Source organism: Spermophilus citellus, assembly GCF_964194105.1.
Source record: "Spermophilus citellus genome assembly, chromosome: 17".
NCBI classification, from domain to species: Eukaryota; Metazoa; Chordata; class Mammalia; order Rodentia; family Sciuridae; genus Spermophilus; species Spermophilus citellus.
The window spans coordinates 53,420,041-53,442,108 of record NC_138199.1 but is presented as its reverse complement, the minus strand read 5'-3'; the positions used below and the strand labels follow the sequence as shown (position 1 = coordinate 53,442,108).

The following is a 22,068-nucleotide window of genomic DNA, read 5'->3' as shown; positions in this document are numbered from 1 at the left end:
GGATTCAAGTCTGGAAAAATGAAGGGGGAATCCAGTTTGCTTTCCCTTTGATTTTGGAGGCTCACATGACCAACTGAAGAGGGTCAAGAAGCTGAACAGGCAGGAGAGAATACACTTGGGGACTAAGCTTTGGAAGGCTGTATTCATGGGCAGCAGAGTGTGTGAGGCCTGTGAAGGGTTGGTTCCAATGTCCCATGAATTGAAGTCTTAAGAGGCTCCCGAGATCCAGACTCCCAGCAGAGATCAGCATCCACCTGGCCATACTCCTGGAGTGGATTGATCTATCTCTCTGGAGCAAATAACATCCAACAAAGTCCCTGCGGGCTGATTAGAAATAAGCCATAGCATGGCCCCCTCAAGGTGACTCCTGCCCAGCTCTCCGTTTGCCAATGAGAAACACAACACTATTCAATCACCAGTTCACTACGCAGCCTCTGGATCAACTGAGTTCAGGCTGATTTTTGGATCTACAGATTTTTTCATGCCAAATTTCCATTGTGTTTCTCTCTGGTTTTATTATTCCTCCCCTCCACAGTGAACCAGTACCACTGTTGCTGTGCCACGGGCTTGGCTCCGGTGTACTCTTTCTTGTTCTTGTTTCAATGAGCCATCATTTCTGAATCTCTAAGGGTCTCTGTCTGATATTGAGTTCCAGGGAACTCTTTTTCATCAGTCTCACTAAGAAGCAGTATTCACACTGCTTGAATCCTGAGCCGTGGATCCACTGGAGACACAGCCTTCCCCTCAAAATTTGCGATCTTTAAAGGCAACTAAAAACATGTAACTAAAAGCAAGTGAAGCTAGAGGGTTGATTTAGGTTTTCCTTGGTTTCAGAACCCAACAAAGATCTCTCTTCCAGGGACCAGAAGGGAAAAGTAAATTTTGTAGTGCAAGTGGGCCTAGGGGATGGGTGCACAGTTGTAGCCTGCAAACTAGAATTTCGAAGGCAGGGACTTAAGCAAGGCAGTTCCAGATGAAATGATAGGTAGTGGTAATGAGCAGTGAAATGCATGGCAAGGTCACAGGTTTCCTTTAAGTTATTCTTAAAGTTTTCTTTAAGTTTCTGCCAAGACAGATGAACAGATAACTTGTAGCAGATAACCTGTACAAAAACATTGGCACAGAAACCTTGAGAAAAAACAAAAGTAAAAGGAGCTAATGGGGGGAGGGGTAGGGGGGAATACACAAGAAAGGAGGATGTATGGGACTAACTCTTGAAAGAATCCATAAAGGTCAAGATAAAGCTAGGAAGTATGGCCATAGGTTCCTCCATATACCTTGGAAGGGAGGTTTCTTTAGTATTTCAGGCACACTAAGGTCACTTCTGAAACATCACTGACCCCATTACCCACATTAACTTAGGATTGACTTGAAGATGAAGCCTCCTACCCCCAAATAGGATGGCCACCATGACAAATCCAGAAAGGAGCAACTAATGTCAAAAACTCTACTGCATGAGGGCTCGCCTAGTATACATGAGGCACGGGGTTCGATTCTCAGCACCATAAAAATAAAATAAAGATATTGTGTCGGGCTGGGGATGTGGCTCAAGCGGTAGCGCGCTCACCTGGTGTGCGTGCAGCCCGGGTTCGATCCTCAGCACCACATACAAACAAAGATGTTGTGTCCGCCGAGAACTGAAAAATAAATATGAAAAAAAAAGATATTGTGTCCACCTAAAACCATATATATATATATATATATATATAAAATTATTTAATTATACTTTATATATATATATTAATTAATTAATATTTATATATAATATATTTTAAAATATATATAAATATATTTTTTAAACTCTACCTCTCAATGTAAAGGAAGAGTTGAACTCCTGATTGGTGAAGGTTGCTGAAGAAGGACTCCAATTCTCCAGACAACCACAAAACAGCAATAAATTTGGAAAGGGCACTGTCCCCTTTGTGCTCAAAACAGCCCACTCTCTCCCTTGAGAGTGCTCTCTGCTTGAGCCTTTCTCTGCTTTCATCCCACTTGGATTCTACTTTACCTTCACTTACGATAAAGTTCTCTTGCATGGCTTTTGCTTTCAATTTTTTCATTGGAACACAAGAACCAAAGTTCCGAGCTTCAGCTCCTCGCTCTCCTGTGACGAAACAGAATGAAGAAGTGCAAATTGAATTCTGAATCGTTCTGTTAGATGTTCATAATCTGCAAAGTTAATGAAACAACATGAATTATATTTTTTTTTCAGTACTGGTGGCTGAACCCAGGGCCTCATGCATGCTAATAAACTGTATTTGTAATACAAAGAAACCCTATATAATTGGCTTCCTAAAATGACCTTGCTCTCTAAGCATTTGCATGTGTTGGACTATAGTTCACAAGGTAAGAAGAGGAAGCACCATAGAAGATGCCAGAGGAAATAAGACCTGAAGGCAAAATCCTTGACTGGAGAAATTGCCCTGTTTTTTAACCCTTGAGTTACAGCAGTGAAAATGAGTCCAGTGTCTGCCAGGAATAAGACTTTGTATGTCATATGACATAGTCACTCCATACAAAATGCACATGCAGGATAAATGCACATGTAAGCATTTCTCATACACACTGAAAGCCTGCTGAAAAATCCTGACCCATACATTCCATCACACAGCTCTTTATCAAATTACCTTCTTAACTGATACATGAAACACAAGATTAACCTGTATCGTGCAGAGGCATGCTCCTGTGAATAGAAAAATGAATGGCATAACAAAGAGGGATCGAGTCAGTAAAGGCCTATTGTTTATAGCAATGTTTTTTATATTTAAAAAATGCTTTTCTGCTGACTATATATCTATAATCCTATTAAAATGTATGCTTGATTAAAAAGAGATATCTTAAGCTGCTAAAGAAATTATACTTCATAAATGAAACAATACCCAAGCTCTATAAGATTATCACCCAAAATTAAAAGATCAGTTGGGTACAATCTGCCCATCTAAAAAAAAGAGATTCATAATTGCAACTGCCTGGAGGGAAATGCCACTTAGTATAAAGTTGGATTGCCATCCATTCTATCTATTATGCTTTTCAGAATAAAAAAAACAAAACACGATATTTATGTGGAGCAAAGACAAAACATTAACTGAATTATGATTTGTCATCCATAGATACAAGATTAGATAATATGAAGGGTGCAATTTATGTGCCCAAATTATTACATAAGAATAAATTAATCCATTACTTTCCTTTCAATATTTTCCCTTTATAAAAAAAAATCCCTTCTGGCAGGTGACATGTTTACATTCAAATGGACTAGAAGAGATGCTGTTTTCCTAGAAAATTTCATGCCAAATTCCCATCATATCACCCAGTTAAAAAGTCAGCAAGATGGAGGTGGGTGCATGTCTGATTTGCTGGGATTTATAAACACTAAAATCTTGAGGAATTTAGTATTATTTTAAGCTACTTATCCATCTCTTGATAATTTGCTTCCTTCACCTGCTTCAAGTAAATAGGAACTAGAGAAGATACAATCCAGTTGCACCTATGAAGGTCGTCTCCATGCAATTGAGAGAGGAAGAGGGATGAGGGGAAAAATCAAAACAAGTACTTAAAAGTGAAAAAAAAGTTGATCGATCTTTTGGTACAAGCTAAATGATGAAACTAACAATAGCTGTTTGACTCAATCAAAATAATGCAATTATAGATGAAATGCTCAGAACTTCATATCATTAATTTGCAAGCTTCATGTTGCAGATTTTTTTAAAAAAAAAACATATTTTCACACCCCTTCGAACAGATTTAAGTGATGTCCAGATCAGCTACCATTTCCTGAGTAATTTTTTCACTACATGCTCATTGTCTCTGGGGAAGGTAAAACAAGTCAAATGGTTTCCCAGATCTTGATCTTCAAGTGGGGGGAACTCAGGAACCGGTTAAGTGTTCAGAAGAAATGTTTCTCTCACACGTATTCATCTCTGCTTTTTCTGTGCCAGGCACAGAGCCAGACAGTGGCGGCACAATAGTGAACAAGACAGACAGGTTGTGTGGCGTAGGTGCTAGTGACGAGAGCAGGATTCTCCATCTCACCCTCAAGAAAAGAACAGCTTCCCATAGCCTGAAGATTGCTGAGACCACGCAGAGGTGGGGCCCAAGAGACAAGAGCCCTGGGCCCGCTTCTGAGTCATTGTCCCCACAAAGCAGCAAAACTGAAGCAAGTTCAGAAAAATGATCATTTAGGAGAACTGTGCCCTGCTTCCTGTATTGTAACCCCAGGAAAGGGACAAGAGCCAAATAGGTGATGACTGCACTGTGTGTCAGACAGATAGAGCCAAAAACAATCTACCTGCTGTTTCCATGCCACCAGGTTACAGAGCATCTAGTACATCTAGGAGGTACTAGAGAGGGCAGCTGGATATTATAGAGACAGATACAAAGTAAAAATAAGAGGCTTAGTTTCTCCCACTGAAAATAAAAGAGACTTCTTCTTTTCTTCTTCTTTAATCATGTATTTTATTTTTTCAAATAAATTTTGTATATTTGAGGGGTTTGTTTTTGCTTTGCTTTGCTTTTTGGGAACAAGGATGGAACCCAGGGGAGCTTAACAACTGAGCCACATCCTCAGCCCATTTTTTTTTATATTTTATTTTGAGACAGGGTCTTGCTGAATTGCTTAGGTCCTTGCTAATTTGCTGAGGCTGGCTTTGAATTTGTAATCCTCCTGCCTCAATCTCCCGAGCCTCTGGGATTACAGATGTGCACCACCCATGCCCAGCTATTTGAGGTTTAAAACATGATGTTCTGGGATACATGTAGATAATGAAGGGTTACTATAGTGAAGCAAATTAGCTTGTCTATCATCTCACATAGTTACTTCCTTTAGTGACAAGAGCATATAAAATCAATTTACTTAATGAAAATCCCGGGCTGGGGATGTGGCTCAAGCGGTAGCGCACTCAACTGGCATGCGTGCGGCCCGAGTTCGATCCTCAGCACCACATACCAACAAAGATGTTGTGTCCGCCGAGAACTAAAAAATAAATATTAAAAATTCTCTCTCTCTCTCTCTCTCCCCCCCCCCACTCTCTCATTTAAAAAAAAAATGAAAATCCCAACTATCAACCAGAGTCCTCATGTCATACATTACATCTCTAGACTTGTGCATCTCTGCTACTTTGTATCTTGTGACTTTCATCTCTCTAATTTCTTCTTCTCACCCTCACCCTCACTCAGGTAGCCATTATTTTATTCTCTAAGTCTGTATATTTAACATTTGGGGTTTGTAAAAGGATTCCACATATAAGTAAAATCATGCAATATTTTCTTTGCTTCCAGCTAATTTCACTTAGCATAATGTCCTCCAGGTCCATCCCTGTTGCAGCAAATGGCAGGATCTGCTTTTTAAGATGAAGTAATATTCCATTGCATATACATACTACCTTTTCTTTAGCCATTCATCCATTGATGGACGTGTTGGTTGTTTCAATATTTTTTACTATTTTCAGTACAATGCTGCAATGAATGTGGGAGTGCAGATGTCTTTAAATAGTGGTAATTCCATCTCTTTGGGGTATATACACAGAAGAGGGATTGCTGGGTCATATGGCAGTTCTATTTATAATTTCTATTGGAATCTCTATATTGTTCTCCATAATGTATGTACCAGACTAATTTCCAACCAACAGTGTTCCTGGCTTCCCTTTTATCCACCCTTGTCAACATTTGTTATCTCCTATCTTTGTGATTATCATCATCCTAAAGCGTTTGAGTGGTAACCCCTGATGGTTTTAATTTGCATTTCCCTGATGATTAATAATGTCAGGCACTTTCTTTTATACCTGTTAGCTATTTTAATGTCTTCTTTGAAGAAATGGTCTAGTCCTTTTCTCATTTCTCACACAGATTATTTGTCTTTCTGCTACTGAGTCGTAAGAGTTCTTTACAGCCAGACATGGTGGCACACACCTGTAATCCCAGCATCTCAGGAGGCTGAGGCAGGAGATCACAAGTTGGAGGCCAGCCTCAGCAATTTACTGAGGCCTTAAGCAACTTGGTAAGACATTGTCTCAAAAAAAAAAAAAAAAAAAAAAAAAAGACTGGGGATGTAGTTCAGTGGTTAAGGGCCTTTGGGTTCATTCCCAATACCAAATAAAAGAGTTATTTACAAATTTTGGATATTTACCCCCCATCAGATTTGTGGTTTACAACTTTTTTCCCCCCAGTCCTAAGGTTGCCTTTTCAGTTTTGCTGATTGTTTCTTTTTCAGAAGCTTTTTAGTTTAATGTAGCAGTACTGCTTATTAATTTTTGCTTGTGTAGACTGGACCCCTAACCCATTTCCTCTGGAGAAAGAATGAGAGAAAAATGAAAGGGAATAAACTTAAACATGTGTAACAGTGCTTCCCAAATATGCAGTGTTTTAGACTGGCTGGCGGACATATTTTTTACTATCTGCTTTTGTTTTTACAATTCTGTTGCCCAGGCCACATCCTGAGCTCATGAAGTCAGAATATCTGGAAAAGAGATGCACTCACTCATCACTATTTTTTAAAGTTCTTCAAGGGATTTCAGTGTGCAGACACAGAGACATCCTGTGGCTGTCCCTAGAAAGAAGTCTTCAACCACAGCATGTTAGCAGTTGTGAGGTCTGTTATCACTAACTTTCCTATGAATAAGGTACACTTTTAATAACTAGAAATAACCTGTTCCTATTAATGAAGTAATTTTTAAAACTACAGTGAATGGGGGCTGGGGATGTGGCTCAAGCGGTAGCGCGCTCGCCTGGCATGCGTGCGGCCCGGGTTCGATCCTCAGCACCACATACCAACAAAGATGTTGTGTCCGCCGAGAACTAAAAAATAAAAATATTAAAAATTCTCTCTCTCTCTCTCTCTCTCTCTCTCTCTCTCTCCCTCTCTTTCTCACTCTCTCTCCTCTCTCACTCTCTCTTTAAAAAAAAAAAAAAAACTACAGTGAATGGGGCTGGGGATATAGCTCAATTGATAGAGTGCTTGCCTCACATGCACAAGGCCCTGGGTTCAATCCCCAGCACCACAAAAAATAAATAAATAAAAATAAAAAACAAATCCTACTCATTAAAAAAAAAAAAGAAACTGCAGTGAAGTTATAATCATCTATAAGATTGACACCCTTGAATTCTGATATGGTATCTGAGGCATAAGAGAATAGGATGTAACTATGGCTAATACACAAAGAATTCCATGAGCCCCCCAATTTTGCATGGACCATAGTCTTGAAGAAATATTATTACTGATTTTTTAAATAAAAAGTAGGATATTTTTGTTTTGTTTCGTTTGCAGTACTAGTGGTTGGATCCAGGCCCTTTAACATCCTAGGCAAACACTCTACCACTGAGCTACATCCTCAACCCTTCTTTTATTTTTTGATTGATTAATTCATTGATTGATCTGACTAAGTCACCCAGGCTGGTCTCTAATTGTCATTCTCCTGCCTTAGCCTCCTATGTGGCTAGGATTGCAGGCATGTGCCACCTGGGTAGGACCAGTTTTTTTGAAAAGCAGTGTAGCAGTATTTTTCCTTGAAAAGGGTATTCAAGATCTTTCCGGGTGTGGTGGCACACATCTATAATCCCAGAGGCTCAGGAGGCTGAAGCGGGAGGATCACCAGTTCAAAGTCAGCCCCAGCAAAAGCGAGGCACCAAGCAACTCAGTGAGTCCCTGTCCTCTAAACAAAATACAAAATTGGGCTGGGGATGTGGTTCAGTGGTCAAGTGCCTCTGAGTTCAATCCCTGGTACTCCTCAAAAAAATTTTTAAATAAAAATGTAAAATCTCATTAATGTTTTATTTTGATTACTATATTTTAGACATATGGTGTTAAAATAAAATGTTAAGTTAGCTTCACTGTTTCTTTTTACATCTTTTGATATGCTTATTCAAAATTTTAAATCACTTCGTGGTTTGCATTTATGGTCCATGCTGTATTTGTAATAGCACTTTGTGGGGTTCATAGGAAATACCTAAGAAATCTGTTCAAAATGAAGATTGCCAGGACAGGGCTCCGAAGAATCTACTTTAGTTCTCTGTTTGAGGCAGAGGTTAACAGAAGCTCATATAAAGCAACAGGAAGCATTTAATTTATTGTTCCTGAATTTAATGTAAGAGTTTAATTCATCACGTTCTTCTTTCTCCTCCGCTTCCAATGCCTCATTCTGTTCATATGTCTCAGTATTGATCACTAAGAAAGGGAATCGGTTTGGCCTGGGTGGTCATCCGTGGCCCCTCTTTCATCAGAGCTTCTTGTGTCAGGCTATCTTATAAGTCTCTGAACAATCTATGGAGTTGTGACTGGCAGGGAGTGTGGAGGAGATGGATCCATCCAGAAATGATCTAGAAACTCTCCCTTCCACAGGAGTTGGGGGTGAGCCATCTTGGCTTAGAAAGGATTGTGGGAATGCCAGGTACAGATTGATCTGGCCAGAAGTGAACTAATTCAGAAATTGTAAAAGCTAGATGTATATGCAAAGGCCCTGTGTGCGCTAGAGCCAAGATCTGTGCTCCATATAAAATTCAGCCAAGCCACCCTACGAGTGACCACAACAGATCCATCCACAAAAAAAAAAAAAAAAAAAAAAAAAAAACACATTTCAGCCACCAGCATGCCAGATGGAACAAGGAATTTAAGTGGGAAGAGAGATACTGCAGAGGCAGATGAAGCAATGAAATACAACCAAGCAATCAAAGTTCCAGCCAGCCTTAGTCTACTCACCTTTACAGGCCACAGAATGTCAGGGATTGTGAAGATTGAGTGGAATCAGAGACCCAAAGTACTCCCTGTTTTGGAAGATCACAAGTGGTGTGTTCTAGGTATGAGTTGTCACTAATTGCATGTTTACTAATGAAGAAGTGATCTCACAGTAAATCGGACCTCAGTGAATTCAGCCTCTCCAGGGACCAAAATGGTTCTATTTCTTCCACCTTGTTCAAACACCGGTCATGTTAAGTTGTGGCTCCCACACTCTATGAGCAGTTACCACTAGCCTTGGCTTCATCTGAAATACGCCTTTCGAGATTTACCTCCATACATCAAAATCTGCTATCAGGTCCGCAGGCCACAGAGAGTTGCACAGTTGAGAGAAATAGCCAATCAGGTTCATATATCTCAGTATTGGCTAATGACAATTGTCAACCTCATCTGATGGTAACTTTTCCCAACCACTGTCAGAATATTTATGATTTACAACATGCATATCCCAACGATCAACCACAGCCTTTCTGTTTAAAGAATCTAAATGGTGAGAAAAACCATAAAAGAAAAAAATTTAGCTATCCTCTATGGGCCCAGATTTTATTTCCATCTTGGGAAAAACAAAACAAAACAAAACAAAACATAATTTTCTGAATGTTATGCCCCATTTCCTTTCCACACAATGAATGAATCCCCCCTTGCCCCCAACACGTGCTCAGGAATGACTGAGGGTCTTTTTAATCCCCTTGCCTTCGTGGAGATTCTGCCATTTCTACAATACCAGTGACAACAGGAACGCACGATGGGCCCCCTGATTGGCAAACATCCGATGAAAAACCACAGGGATTTCCGAGGCTTCAGGAAAAGGAGCTCTGCGTCTTTAAGGCTCCCCGCGCGGGGCGCCTGCTCTCAGCGACGCAGACCGGGCAGGCTCTGCCGCAGCGACTCATCCTATCGATAAGGTTCAGTTAGCCAAGGTGGAGGATGGGAAAAGAATGGAACTGTCCCAGCTCCTCAATGAGATCAGGGCAAACTATGAAAAGCTCCTCACCAGCAATCAGATAGAGACGGTGCTCTCAGCAAGGCTCCAGGTAATGATTTCATACAGACAGGCACCTCCCAGGATAAGGAGACAGTCCATGTCTACCCAATTCCTGTCCCGGCCTCTCTGAGGTACAGTATTTCCTTTTCAATGCAGCATATACTGGGGAAGGAGCCTAGGTTTTACTGCAGTGGGACTGGAATGACAGGGGGAAATACTGTGATTGCACTGTTAAATGACCATTCAACAAATGTGGATGCATGCATTTGATTTTTGTAATGAATGATATGAGGTGGCGGTCATTAATAAATCATGAGGTCAACAAGCCATAAAACGGTGCCCTCTGACCTCCTTGGGATGTTCTTCAGGAAGGATGCATTTCCAATAACCCTTCAGAGAAGAGTATGGAGTTATTTATAGAAATTATTCCAAGGATAGTCTTTCAAAGGAAGGCTTTAGGAGTAAGAGTCGGTGGCGTGAATGCTTTCTGGAGATTGAAATGTTTCTAAAAGGTTTCTATGATCTTTTTAATGAGTTCGGTTTTATATTAGACTGTTATAAAGAGAAATCATCTGAGTTGGGAGTATGGCATTCAGAACCATTGATATAAACTCTGACAATCAAAATTTCCCAAATTTTGCTAAGGGTCATTTAAGGGTATAGATTTTTTTGTTTTGTTTTGCACTATCAGAAATGTTTATTTCCAATATGTTAGCATATTGCATATGGCTTGCAATATGTATTTTAAAGAGAGAGAGAGAGCCGACTTAAAGGCTAAATCCCAATTTTACATACTTACTTTTAAGATAACAATCACCTCTAGCAATTAATTAAGGTCTCAAGTCTTGAAACAAATATTCAAAAATTTGGAGATTTTGTTTCAGGGGTTTGTTTTGGTTTGTTTGATCATATCTGAGTTCAAGTTCTATTTCAAACATCCAATACATCAGAAAGTTTACTTAAGACGGTCACCAAAAGAGAAATAAATATTGCTAGGAAATCACAGGTCTTTATTCCATTAGCAACTCATTTTAGTAATGTAAATTTTACCTCTGGGTAACATTTTCAATCTTCATAAAGAATGATCATTACCTGAGTCTAAGCAAAGTCACTGAGAAACTTGATTTAAGTGTTAAAATAGTTTACTCACCTTTTACAATAAGAAGGCAAAAAAAAAATATATATTAGATGACAACTTCTTAAAATTATAAACCCAATAAGTAATTTGTTTTGCAAGAGTGGAAAAAATATAAGTTTAGTTTGCAAGACTCAATGCTGAAATGAATAAATCTGAATAAAAAAATAAGACTACAATAAGTTTAGTTCAGTGTTTTAATATAAAAGTTCAAAGATTTTATTTCCCAAATTATTCAGGAAAGTCAGATGGAATGAGTTCAAAAAAAGCCTGATTATTTAATTATCACAAAATAATACAAGGTTCTGGGTTCATTCCAGGACAAAAAAAAAAAAAAAAAAAAAAAGAAAAGAAACAAAAATCACAAAATAAAGAAACATAAGCTATTTGGTTACCAATCACTGTATAATAAGCCACCCCAAAAACTCAGTGGATTAAAATAGCCATGGCTTTCTGTGTCATGATACTGTGGAGTGACAAGGCTCAGTTGGGGAATTCTTCTACCACATTCAGTGTTGACTGGGATGCAGTGATCAGAGCACACCTGGCCTGAAACCACCAACATGTCCCCTTTATGTGTTTGTCACTTTGGCCTTCATTGTTAGGAGATTGGCTCAAGTTAGGACAACTGAGCCTGTGTCTCACTCCACATAGCTTCAGGGACTCTCTCCATCTGGCATATCTACATCTCTCCAACAGAGTATCCAAGCTTGTAACATGATGGACCTGGGCTACCAGGAGCAAAGAAGGGGAAGCTGTTAGGGCTTTTTATGCTTTAGCCCCAGAACTGGCCCAGTATCAATTCTGCCACCTTCTATCAGTTGAAGTGGGAATCTCACTACCTCCCAAGCTTAGCTGCTGATTCCATACTCAGAATCCAAAAGACCAGGGACATCAGCATTTTTAATGCTTTTACAGTTCCAAGTTTCTTCACGTTCTATTTGTTCCTTGCGGTATGACTTTGCCAAGTTGACTCTAAGAACAAGTAACCAGCAAACCAAAAGAAACATAATGAGTTTTGTCCTCTAATGCCTTGCCCTCAACTTTACTTGCAGCCTTTCATTTAGTCCGATTTCTTTTAAACAAAATCTATTGTACAAATTAAATTTTTTAGTTTTAAAATGTATTTTCATAAGAACATAAAAGTTGTCATTTTGGCTTCAAACTATTATAATCAATTTGATGTGTTGCTTTTACTGTTCTTGGGGCCAAATGCTGAGAATTCTGTTAAAAGACGTTTTCTTGGGCTGGGGTTGGAGCTCAGTGGTTGAGCGCTTGGTACACATACATGAGGCACTGGGTTCAATCCTTAGCACCACATTAAAAAATAAATAAATAAAATAAAGATATTGTGTTCATCTACAACTAAAAAAATTTTTAAAAAGACACTTTCTTTTAATTCCAATATCAGCACCAGAACATTTGAAATAAACTTTAATATGTCATTTTTATTACTACCCCAGATACCCCAAATTAAGATGCCTTCTAATCAGATCATTTTGAAAAAAGGTAAATAAACAGTGGGTTTTCTTAATACAGAAATCTATTTAAGAACCTTAGTGCCTATGATAACTTAATCCTCTAATTACTAGTAATATACTTTCCAGTAATATTTACTCCCAGTTTGTACTCCTGGTCCCAGTACTGATCCCATTTGGGGATATATAGCTGAAGTTCTAAAAAACAGGCTACAAGGGGCTGGGGGTTGTGGCTCAGAGGCAGAGTGCCGCCTAGCATTTGTGAGGCACTGGGTTTGATCCTCAGCACCATGTAAAAATAAAATAAAGATATTGTGTCCTCCTACAACTGAAAAATAATTTTTAAAAAAACAGGCTGCAAGAAAATACCAAAGAAAATAATCATTAGTTTTCAATAGTTCTTCCTTAATGATCCATAAATAATGGAAAGTTAAGAAAAAAAGGTCAAAGATTTAACCCCTAAAGAGGGGATGTTTTTTCATGAAATTAGATGTATTTTTCCATACTTCATAGACTATATTCTATTCAGAAGGGACTTTTGAAATCACTTTATATCAGAGAAAGCTGAGACTCCGCACGCAATAGACACAGTCACGTTATTTAATTTATTTGTAACTAAACACAAGGACACACCTTGTTAATCTAACCATTAAAAGAAAAAAATGATTTTTATTTCTGTACATTTTTTTTATCATTGCTTTTATCCGTCCGGTTTTCAAGAGCGCTCTTTGTCTTTGTTTGTTGTTGCCGTCGTTGGCTTTCTTCCAGCTAGAAGAAGATATCAGCAGAAAAATGGACAAAGATGAAGAGGCTTTGAAGGCAGCTCAAGCAGAACTCAAGGAGGCTCGACGCCAGTGGCACCACCTGCAAGTGGAAATCGAGTCTCTCCACGCCGTGGTGAGACTGGGGTCTGGAAGCAGCATCCCGTGTCGGATTGGGAGGGGGCAGAGGGCTCAGCGAGGGTTCTTGCACAGCATGCACCGAAGAAGAAGGGAAAGGAACAATACCCCTCACTTTACTGTGAGAAACTGAAAATCAAGGCTGCTCAGTTCTACCCTTGAGTGAGTTGATAACTGACTCTTATCAACTCACTCAAAATTAGTTCACCCTGGGGCTCTCTAGTGGTCGAAATAGGGAATAGGGTGCTTATTAGCATCCAAAGTCCTACCAGTGAGCTTTTTTAATTCATGCCTTTGACATTTCTAATAGAAATATTAAAGCCTTTTCCTGAAATGCCTTGCATAAGCAATCTGCTCTGCCTTTGACATTGAATGTATTTTCAATACTTAAAGAAAAAATCAAATTACTCAGAGTGACAATAAGTTAATCACAATATAGAGGATTTCTTTTTGCCACAGGAATTATTACAGGATTTTTTTGAAATATAATAAGCTCTCTCGTTATGTATATAAAATATAAATATGTTTTAGAAATTTGGAACGTACATGAAGCTGTAGGATAACATCTCTTGCATAAATGAGACATAATTAATGCAACTTAAAAAAAAATAAGAATAGTGGGGAGGGGCTTGGTGGTAGGAATTGCCTAGCATGCACTAAGGCCTTGGGTTTGATTCCCTAGCTCCAAAAAAAAAAAAAAGAAAAAAGTAAAGGAAAAAAAGTCACACACACACACACACACACACACACACACACAATAGAATGAAGACATTGCAAATCAGATTTCAGAAACACATTTTGTGTCACTGATTCACTGATGAGCATCTCTATAAACAGGAAAGGGGCCTTGAAAATTCCCTGCACGCCAGTGAGCAGCATTACCAGACGCAGCTGCAAGACCTAGAGGCTGTGATTGAAGGACTAGAGAGAGAGCTACAGGAAGTCAGGCAGGGCATCGAAAGGCAGCTGCAAGAGCATGAGATGCTTCTCAACACGAAGATGAGACTGGAACAAGAAATAGCAACTTATCGCCGCCTCCTAGAAAAGGAAGAAATCAGGTACCTAATCTACATAGCTAGTGACAAGGGGCCAGACATATAGAGCCACTTATGTCATTGTTGATATAGTCATAGAAAGGAAACCTAAAATCAAAACCCATCATCACGTGGTATAGTCACTGAGTTCCTCCAGTAAAACAGGATTAATACATGCTGCAATGAATACATGGAAGAGCTACTTACAGCTTGCTAACACTAGGAACCCAAGAGCCAAAATCGGCTGTTGAAAGGTCAAACAGAACAAAATGCAAACAATTCCTGATCAGTACTGAAATGATCTTTCTTCTTTCTCTTTTTAATTACTGTTCATCTCTTTTAATATTAATTCTATAAACCATCCACAAAGAAATTTTGGAAGTCACATATTATCACCACAACTCCACCCAAAGGGCCCACTCCCACAATACATTAAATACCAAAATAATAATAATCATAATAATAATGTAATTATATGACAACCAAGGAAAGCAACACTTTTTGGAGCCATGATTTAGAAGACTTCCAGTTGTCCTGAGAGGAAAAGGCTCCAAAACAGGAATTCTTATTTATTCAAACAATATCACTAATGAGGTCAAATATCTTTGAACATGGTATAACCTCCAATTCTCCATGTTCTCATAAAAAGAAACTTTTAGCGGGATGTGGTGGCCCACACCTGGAATCCCAGCAGCTCGAGAGGCTGAGGCAAGAGAACCACAAGTTCAAAGCCAGCCTCAGCAACAGCAAGGTGCTAAGCAACTCAGTGAGACCCTGTCTCTAAATAAAATATAAAGTAGGGCTGGGGGTGTGGCTCAATGATCTAGTGCCCCTTAGTTCATTTCCTGGTAACCCCCTGCAAAATAAATAAATAAATAAATAAAAGTCTGGAAATGTGGCTCAGTGGTAGAACACCCTTGGGTTCTATTCCCAGTACAAAAAAAAAAAAAAAAAAAGAAGAAGAAGAAGAAGAAGAAATCTTTATTCCTGCTTGTTCAGAATTCTGAGTCCTCTATACAACTAGATGAAACAACTTTGGCCCATAAGTTTTGACATTTATTTAATCCTTCAAAAAGCATTAATGAGCTCAGAAATATATTGCTTACTAGCAGTATGACTTCGAGGAAGTTACTTAATCTGTCTGTGCTTTAGTTTTCTCATCTGTAAAATGAGAATAATACCTACTTTATAGGATTTCTGTGAGGATTAAATGAGTTCATGTGTGTCAAGTGCTTAACTGGCACACTGTAAGTGCTAATGTAGATAGAAATAGAGTTTTATATAAAGTTCTATACACATATAAGCAATAATACATATGTTGTTAGGTAAAAAGAACAGTTTTGAATTTTATTTAAGTCCTAATCATTCAAGATGTTGCCAAATTGGTCTTTAGTATTTATTTCTATAATGCGATTTTCTAAAATTTAATCATTCTAGCTAAGCACAGTGCACATTCCGGTAATCCTAGCTATCAGGAGGCTACAACAGGAGGATGGCAAGTTTCAAGCCAGACTCCTCAACTCTGAGACAGGGTCTCAAGTTCAAAGCCAGCCTCAGCAACAGCAAGGCGCTAAGCTACTCAGTTTTTTTGAAATAATAATGATTTTTTTTAAGTGATGGGGGTGTAGCTCAGCCATAGAGCTCTTGCCTAGCATATTTAAGCCTTTGGATCAATCTCTAGTGCCAAAATCTTTAATGCTATACTTAAGATGTACAAAAAAAATCAAGAAAAGTATAATGAACACCCATGTACTACTTCCCCCAGTTTAAGAAGTATTTCCAATGTTGTTGCAGTTCCCTGGACACCTACACCATATCCCCCAATCTCATCCTCTCCCCTCTGCTTATCCTGATTCCTGAATTTGATGCTTATTAGTCTCATATATTCCTTTATAATAATTTGTATGTATCCCTAAACAAAGTATGAAATTGTTTTACATGTTATTTTAATCTTTATAAAATTAGTTGCATTTTTCTTTTTTCATGCAACATTATGCTTAGGAGATTCATCCACAGAGATACAGTATAGCCTTCATTCACTTATTTTCATGGTCATATATTGCATTCATTGTATGATATACAATTTATCCACTTTCCTATTTGTTTCAATTACTTGTTAACACAGTGTTGCTCCTATAATATAGTTCTTTCCAATTTCAGATATTATGGTTGTATCCAAGGTGGGAAAAAAGATCAAAAACCTACCACCAGTAAAGTTGGTTTTGTTTTACCTTCAGGTGAGTTTCTTATATAAATAAACTAAGTTGAAAAGTAAGGTGCTATGTATAGGGATTATAATGAAATTAAATACTCCAAAGTAACAAAAGCAAGTAATATTTTAATAAAACTATTAATTTAATTGTGAATAGTATGTTAACATTGTAATTTAATGTCATAAATAACATTTTTACAGCCATTATAAATGAAATATCTTTTTCAACAAAACTCTCACAAAAGTATGAGGATGAAAAAGTGGAAACAGTGACCAAACAGGCAATATTAAATGGGAATATTGTGAAGGAAAGCACTGAAGCTCATGGCACTATTCAGTAAGTAAAATAACTTTCATGAAGAAATAATAATAAACATATGTAAAGAAATTAACTTCCATCAAATAATCCCAGCAATTAATCTTATTTTAATGTTTCTAAACATACTTTTAATATCCAAAGATTTTTAACTGTACATAAATACAGTATATAAAGACTTCTTTACACATAATATGTACATAAAAACTCAGATGAGCTGGGTGTGGTGGCACATGCCTCCAGCAACTTGGGAGGCTGAGGCCAGTCTCAGCAGCAATGCCTAAGCAATTTAGTGAAAACCTGCCTCAAAATTAAAAAAAAAAGGCGGGGGGGCCTGGGGATGTAGCTCAGTAAAACACCTCTATATTCAATCCCCAGTACAAAAAAAAAAAAAAAAACCTCAGAGATAAAAGAGTATGCAATCAATTCACCATTTCTTTTCAAAAATATATATATAAATTACTTGATTTCTTTTTCATAGTATGGAATACATATTTTATATATATATATATATATATATATATATATATATATATATGTATGTATGTTTGTGTATTCATACTTCTTCCTATAGAATGGTTCACTTTATCATTTCAGGACCGAGAAAGTGGATGAAGTTATTAAAGAATGGGAAGGTTCCTTCTTTAAAGATAACCCTCGATTAAGGAAAAAATCTGTTTCTCTTCGGTTTGATCTTCATTTAGCAGCCACTGACGAAGGCTGTTTACAGACTAAGCAGGATAATCTGCCAGACATAGAAGTCAGGCTCATCATGAGAAGATCATGCAGCATCCCCTCTATCAAACCTCCGTCAGCAACTAGTTAATCCAATGATTTGAATTAACATTTGATTTGCAAATGATACTAGGATGGACCAGGGTGTGCCATGCTGACCCCTTCTGTCCTAAAATGTAAGTTATTAAGTGTGTATGGAAAATATTATGATCCATGTGTGATTGTGATTCTCTTCAGAAGAGCACACACACACACATTAAGGGGAAAAAAATTCTGAATCCATTTATGGGTATGCTTTTTAGAGAGGGAGAGTCTAAAAATAAAATCAGAAATTCAGTTTGGGTTCTATTTTATTTATTCTCTAAAGTCTTCTCTTTCCCTGGAAATTTTATTAGAGATTGTTTGAGTGTTTACTTGGCTTAGTTAAGTCTGTAATGTCATTCAATGGCAGAAAACTGTAAGGAAAAAAGAATAATTGGTTTAAAGATGACTGTATTATGTAAAGGGTCACACTGAGTTATTCATTGTTATTCTATGTCTGGCTAAAACAAAAAAGGTTGTTCTAATTTAAAAAAAAAATTATAAGCAGACTTCTAAGGGGAGGCTCACTAGTCACTTCAGATTTTTCCTTTTGAGACAATCATTTGGACACTTAAAAAATAAGAAAAGTTATTTTCCACGAGCAGTTTTGAGAAAACTATAGAATGTACCACAAGGCTATTTTGATGACTGAATAAAATTAATTTCTACATCTGAATTTTTTTGTAATCAGGATTGACTTTCAGAAGAGTTACTTTATTAAAAGGACTTTCAGGGTTTTGTCCTTTCACCAAAAAGAAAAAAAGAAAGAAAGAAAAGAAAAGAAAAAAATTCAGAAGGTTTATTGTACAAAACATGAAAAACAACTTGAAAAGGTGATTCCTGAAGTTACTAGAACAGTCACCCAACCAACCTCTCATCTCAAATTTTACAACCATAAAGTTAAATGGGATTCAAGAGTTTGCTCTGAGCCTTAGAGACGATACTATACGATGTAATATAAATTTCTTGCAGTAATTTATGTGAACTAAGATAACAATATTGTTATCTAAGGTAAAAGTGTTTATAGGATTTGTTTTTAAATTGTTCAAACTGTCATAAATATGAATAGAAAATATATTTGTGAAAGTGAAGTATCATTGCAAAGTTTTTAAAACAACCTAAATTGTTTGATACAGGTATATTTATTAAGTCCTTAACTAATAAATACCTGTTTTAAAACATTAGAAATTTATAGGCTATTAATTTTTTTCTAAGCAGAAAAAAAAATGGTTGAATACAACTGACAGATGTTTTTCCAGTTGAAGTATCGTGTAAGGGCTACAGCTATGTTAGCATTTTAGTACAATCTTTAAAATCAATTTCTCTCTCTCTCCATTAATATATATGTATGTATATGTGTATATATATTTATATATATATCAGTAAAATGTGTGTTTTAAACAGAAGAAAATTATGTTAAATAATCTTTTAATCTTTAACATAATACAGAGATACATTTTAAATTTTCTTTCCACAACTTCAGATCCTTTTAGCCTGTCTTATTCTATTTAGTGAAAAGAGGTTTTTTGTTATTGTTCTGGTTTTGTTTGTTTGTTTGTTTGTTTGTTTTGTCAAGACTACAACAGCATGTTAAGTGCTCATTCTTGCATAAGCATCTGACCTAAAACTCACCCTGAACATAAAAATGTTTCATTTGGGCTGGAGTGTAACTCAGTGGTAGAGTGCTTACCTAGCATAGGGGAGGCCCTGAGTTTAATCCCCAGCAGGACAAAAAAAAAAAAAAAGTTTCATTCAATATTAGTTAATGTTATAAACTTTACTAAAGCTTTAAAAATGCAATCATATAATGTATTGTACTGAAGTTACTATACTAAGCAACAGTGACCATAATAAGCAATATACCTAGTATAATCTATTGCAGTGTTAAAACCTTAGTACTGGGCATTATGAATGTAACTGTAACTGCTTGCTATAGTAATTCTCCTATGCAACTAAATTGTGTGTATAACATGTACATTTTAAAAATACAGTATTTGTATTTATAATAAAGTTTTATTTGCTTTGAGGCATTTTAAAATCGGGATATGAATTTACCAAAGTAAATGATACCACTCACAATAAAAAATATTGAAACATGAACTCCAAAGCTGCCTTGTATTGAGTTTGATACATCCTTCTCTTAGTTCAAAGATATTTCTGCATGATTAAGCACACTAAAGAGAGTGCACTCACTTGGGGAATAAAGAAAACTGGAATCATAGAAGATAGATAATGGTTTTTAATTTGTTTTACAAAAGATAAATTAAGAATAGTATGCTGATGTTTTATGCTAAGAAAAAAAATCAAAATAGTCACACAATTCTGGGGAAAATATAATAACAGTAGCCACAGTTTTTAAGGTGTTTATCCTCAAATCCAGGTATTGTGTTCAGCAGAGTCATTCGCAGTCCCTCATCCTTAAAACAATCCTACAAAATAATACTACCCTTGTTTTATAAATGAATAGAAATTAATATTCCTCAATCTCTCAGAAATCTTTCAAATGCATGTTTCCATAATGAAATGCAAAAATAAAGAGTAATTCCAGCTACTTACAATCGTAGGATCCTGGCCCTGGCTCTGACACTAACCATGTAAGAGGAATGTCCATGCTAAATTTCCTACGCCTCAGTTTTCACACTTGAAAACCAGGAAAAAAGGTGATGCTTAGTAATAATCTCTATCCTGACTGCCTCACAGTTATTTGAATTAATATACACATGAAAATATTTGGTAAAGCACTGCTCAAATGTCAAGTACCATTTGCACAAAAGTTGGTTCTGCGAGTAAAGAATTTGTGAGGAAATTATAGCTGACAAAAAAATTAAGTAATAGTTTAAAACACTATCAATAAAGATAATACTTTTGAATCTTTGCTTCCAAAAGGATTATTCTTTCCAAGTAAGTTACCCAATTTGAACTGTTTCAACCATGATAGTTTTTAAAATACAAAAATGTACTGTGAAGATTGTGAATGATTATTATGTTATTTTAAGCCACTAAGTTTTGGGATAATTTGTTATGCAATAATGTACAAGTAATACTGCATATAAGCATTTTGCTTATTGATAGAAATTTTTATAGTGTCAAAGTTTATAGTTTGCCCTTCAATTTGTTTTCTTAACATGGGTTTTTAAATTTTTTTTAAAAAAACTCTTAAGTAAAAAATGATTAAATTAGTTTGAAAGTTTCAAACGGAAACTTATTATGGCACAGGGTCTAAAATTAAATTTCAAATTGCATACATATACACATGACACAAATTATCAGCACATGAAATCAAAGGAAAGTTTGTTCAAAGAGCAGAATTTGGTTCTATGTTTATGAGGATATAGCCGGCATGTACACACAGGTTGCCAATCAATATTCATGGATACACTGCAAATAAAGATTTTGAAATGAGATTAAATATGCACATATATATATATATATATACACACACACATGTGTGTGTGTCTTAATACGAGCCTTTCCAAGTTGTCCTCACACACTTAAGACTCTAGGCCAGGGTTGCTGTACATTTCCTGTAGAATATCAGATCACAAAGATTTTGGGCTTCTCTGGTCAGAAGCAACTCTGCCCTCATAGCCTCAATCATCCATAAACAATATATGCAAATGATGGGTGTAGCTGTACCCAAATAAAATTTTATTTGCAACCTAGATTTGGCCTAAAGTGATAGTTTGTCAACCCTGGTTAGGGTTGAGTGGTAGAATGCTTGCCTAGCATGTAATAGGCCCTGGTTTGAACCCAGGACTGTGGGGGGAGGGGGGGAAGCACCATTTTGCCAACCCTGGCCTAGACCCTCAAAGCAATCAATTGATAATGGCCACATAGCCCAGATTCTCCAGTACCATCCTGTTTTCAAATATTTTCATCTTTTTACACAACATGAGCCAAATCTCATGTCCCAAATCATCAAGGTTATTTTGAGGCCAACACAGAGGTTGTAAAAGCAATCATACTTTGTCAAAATCTATAAAAGTGTGAATCGCTCTGTCTTGGAAATCTGCTGGGCTTCAGTATTTCACAATTATTTATAGCAATAGAAACTGAATGCCCATGGTAGCTCTGTCTGCTTTCACAGAAACAGCTGAGCAAAACTGCCTGTTTTACCTTTTTGCCTATAACTAGACTTTTATGGACTATTTGACACAGGTAAAGTTCTGTTCTCCCTTTCCCTATTTTTAGGGAAAGAGTCCATTTAAAAAATTGCATCAGAGTTGGGCACAGTAGTACATGCCAGTAATCCCAGCTACTTGGAAGGCTGAGACAGGAAAAAATCACAAGTTTGAAGCCAGCCTCAGCAACTTAGTAAGACCATGTCTTAAATAAATAAATAAATAAATAAGGACTGGAGATGTAGTTCAGTGACTGAGAGCCCCTGGGTTCATTCCCCAGTACTACCAAAAAAAAAAAAAATCTTAAAAAAAAAAAACTCCATCAGAACATATTACATACAAATTCC

At 36.9% G+C, this 22,068-nt stretch overlaps 1 protein-coding gene across 1 annotated transcript; it reads left to right on the top strand.

Annotated features, from left to right (window-relative positions):
• Nucleotides 1-9,663: 9,663 nt before the first annotated feature.
• Nucleotides 9,664-17,610, top strand: KRT222 (keratin 222; the record flags this gene model as incomplete). Its single annotated transcript, XM_081272783.1, has 6 exons — nt 9,664-9,759; nt 13,092-13,220; nt 14,060-14,280; nt 16,417-16,493; nt 16,670-16,805; nt 17,382-17,610. 6 exons carry the CDS (start codon nt 9,664-9,666, stop codon nt 17,608-17,610), a joined length of 888 nt encoding a protein of 295 aa, XP_081128909.1.
• Between the last annotated feature and the right edge of the window lie 4,458 nt (nt 17,611-22,068).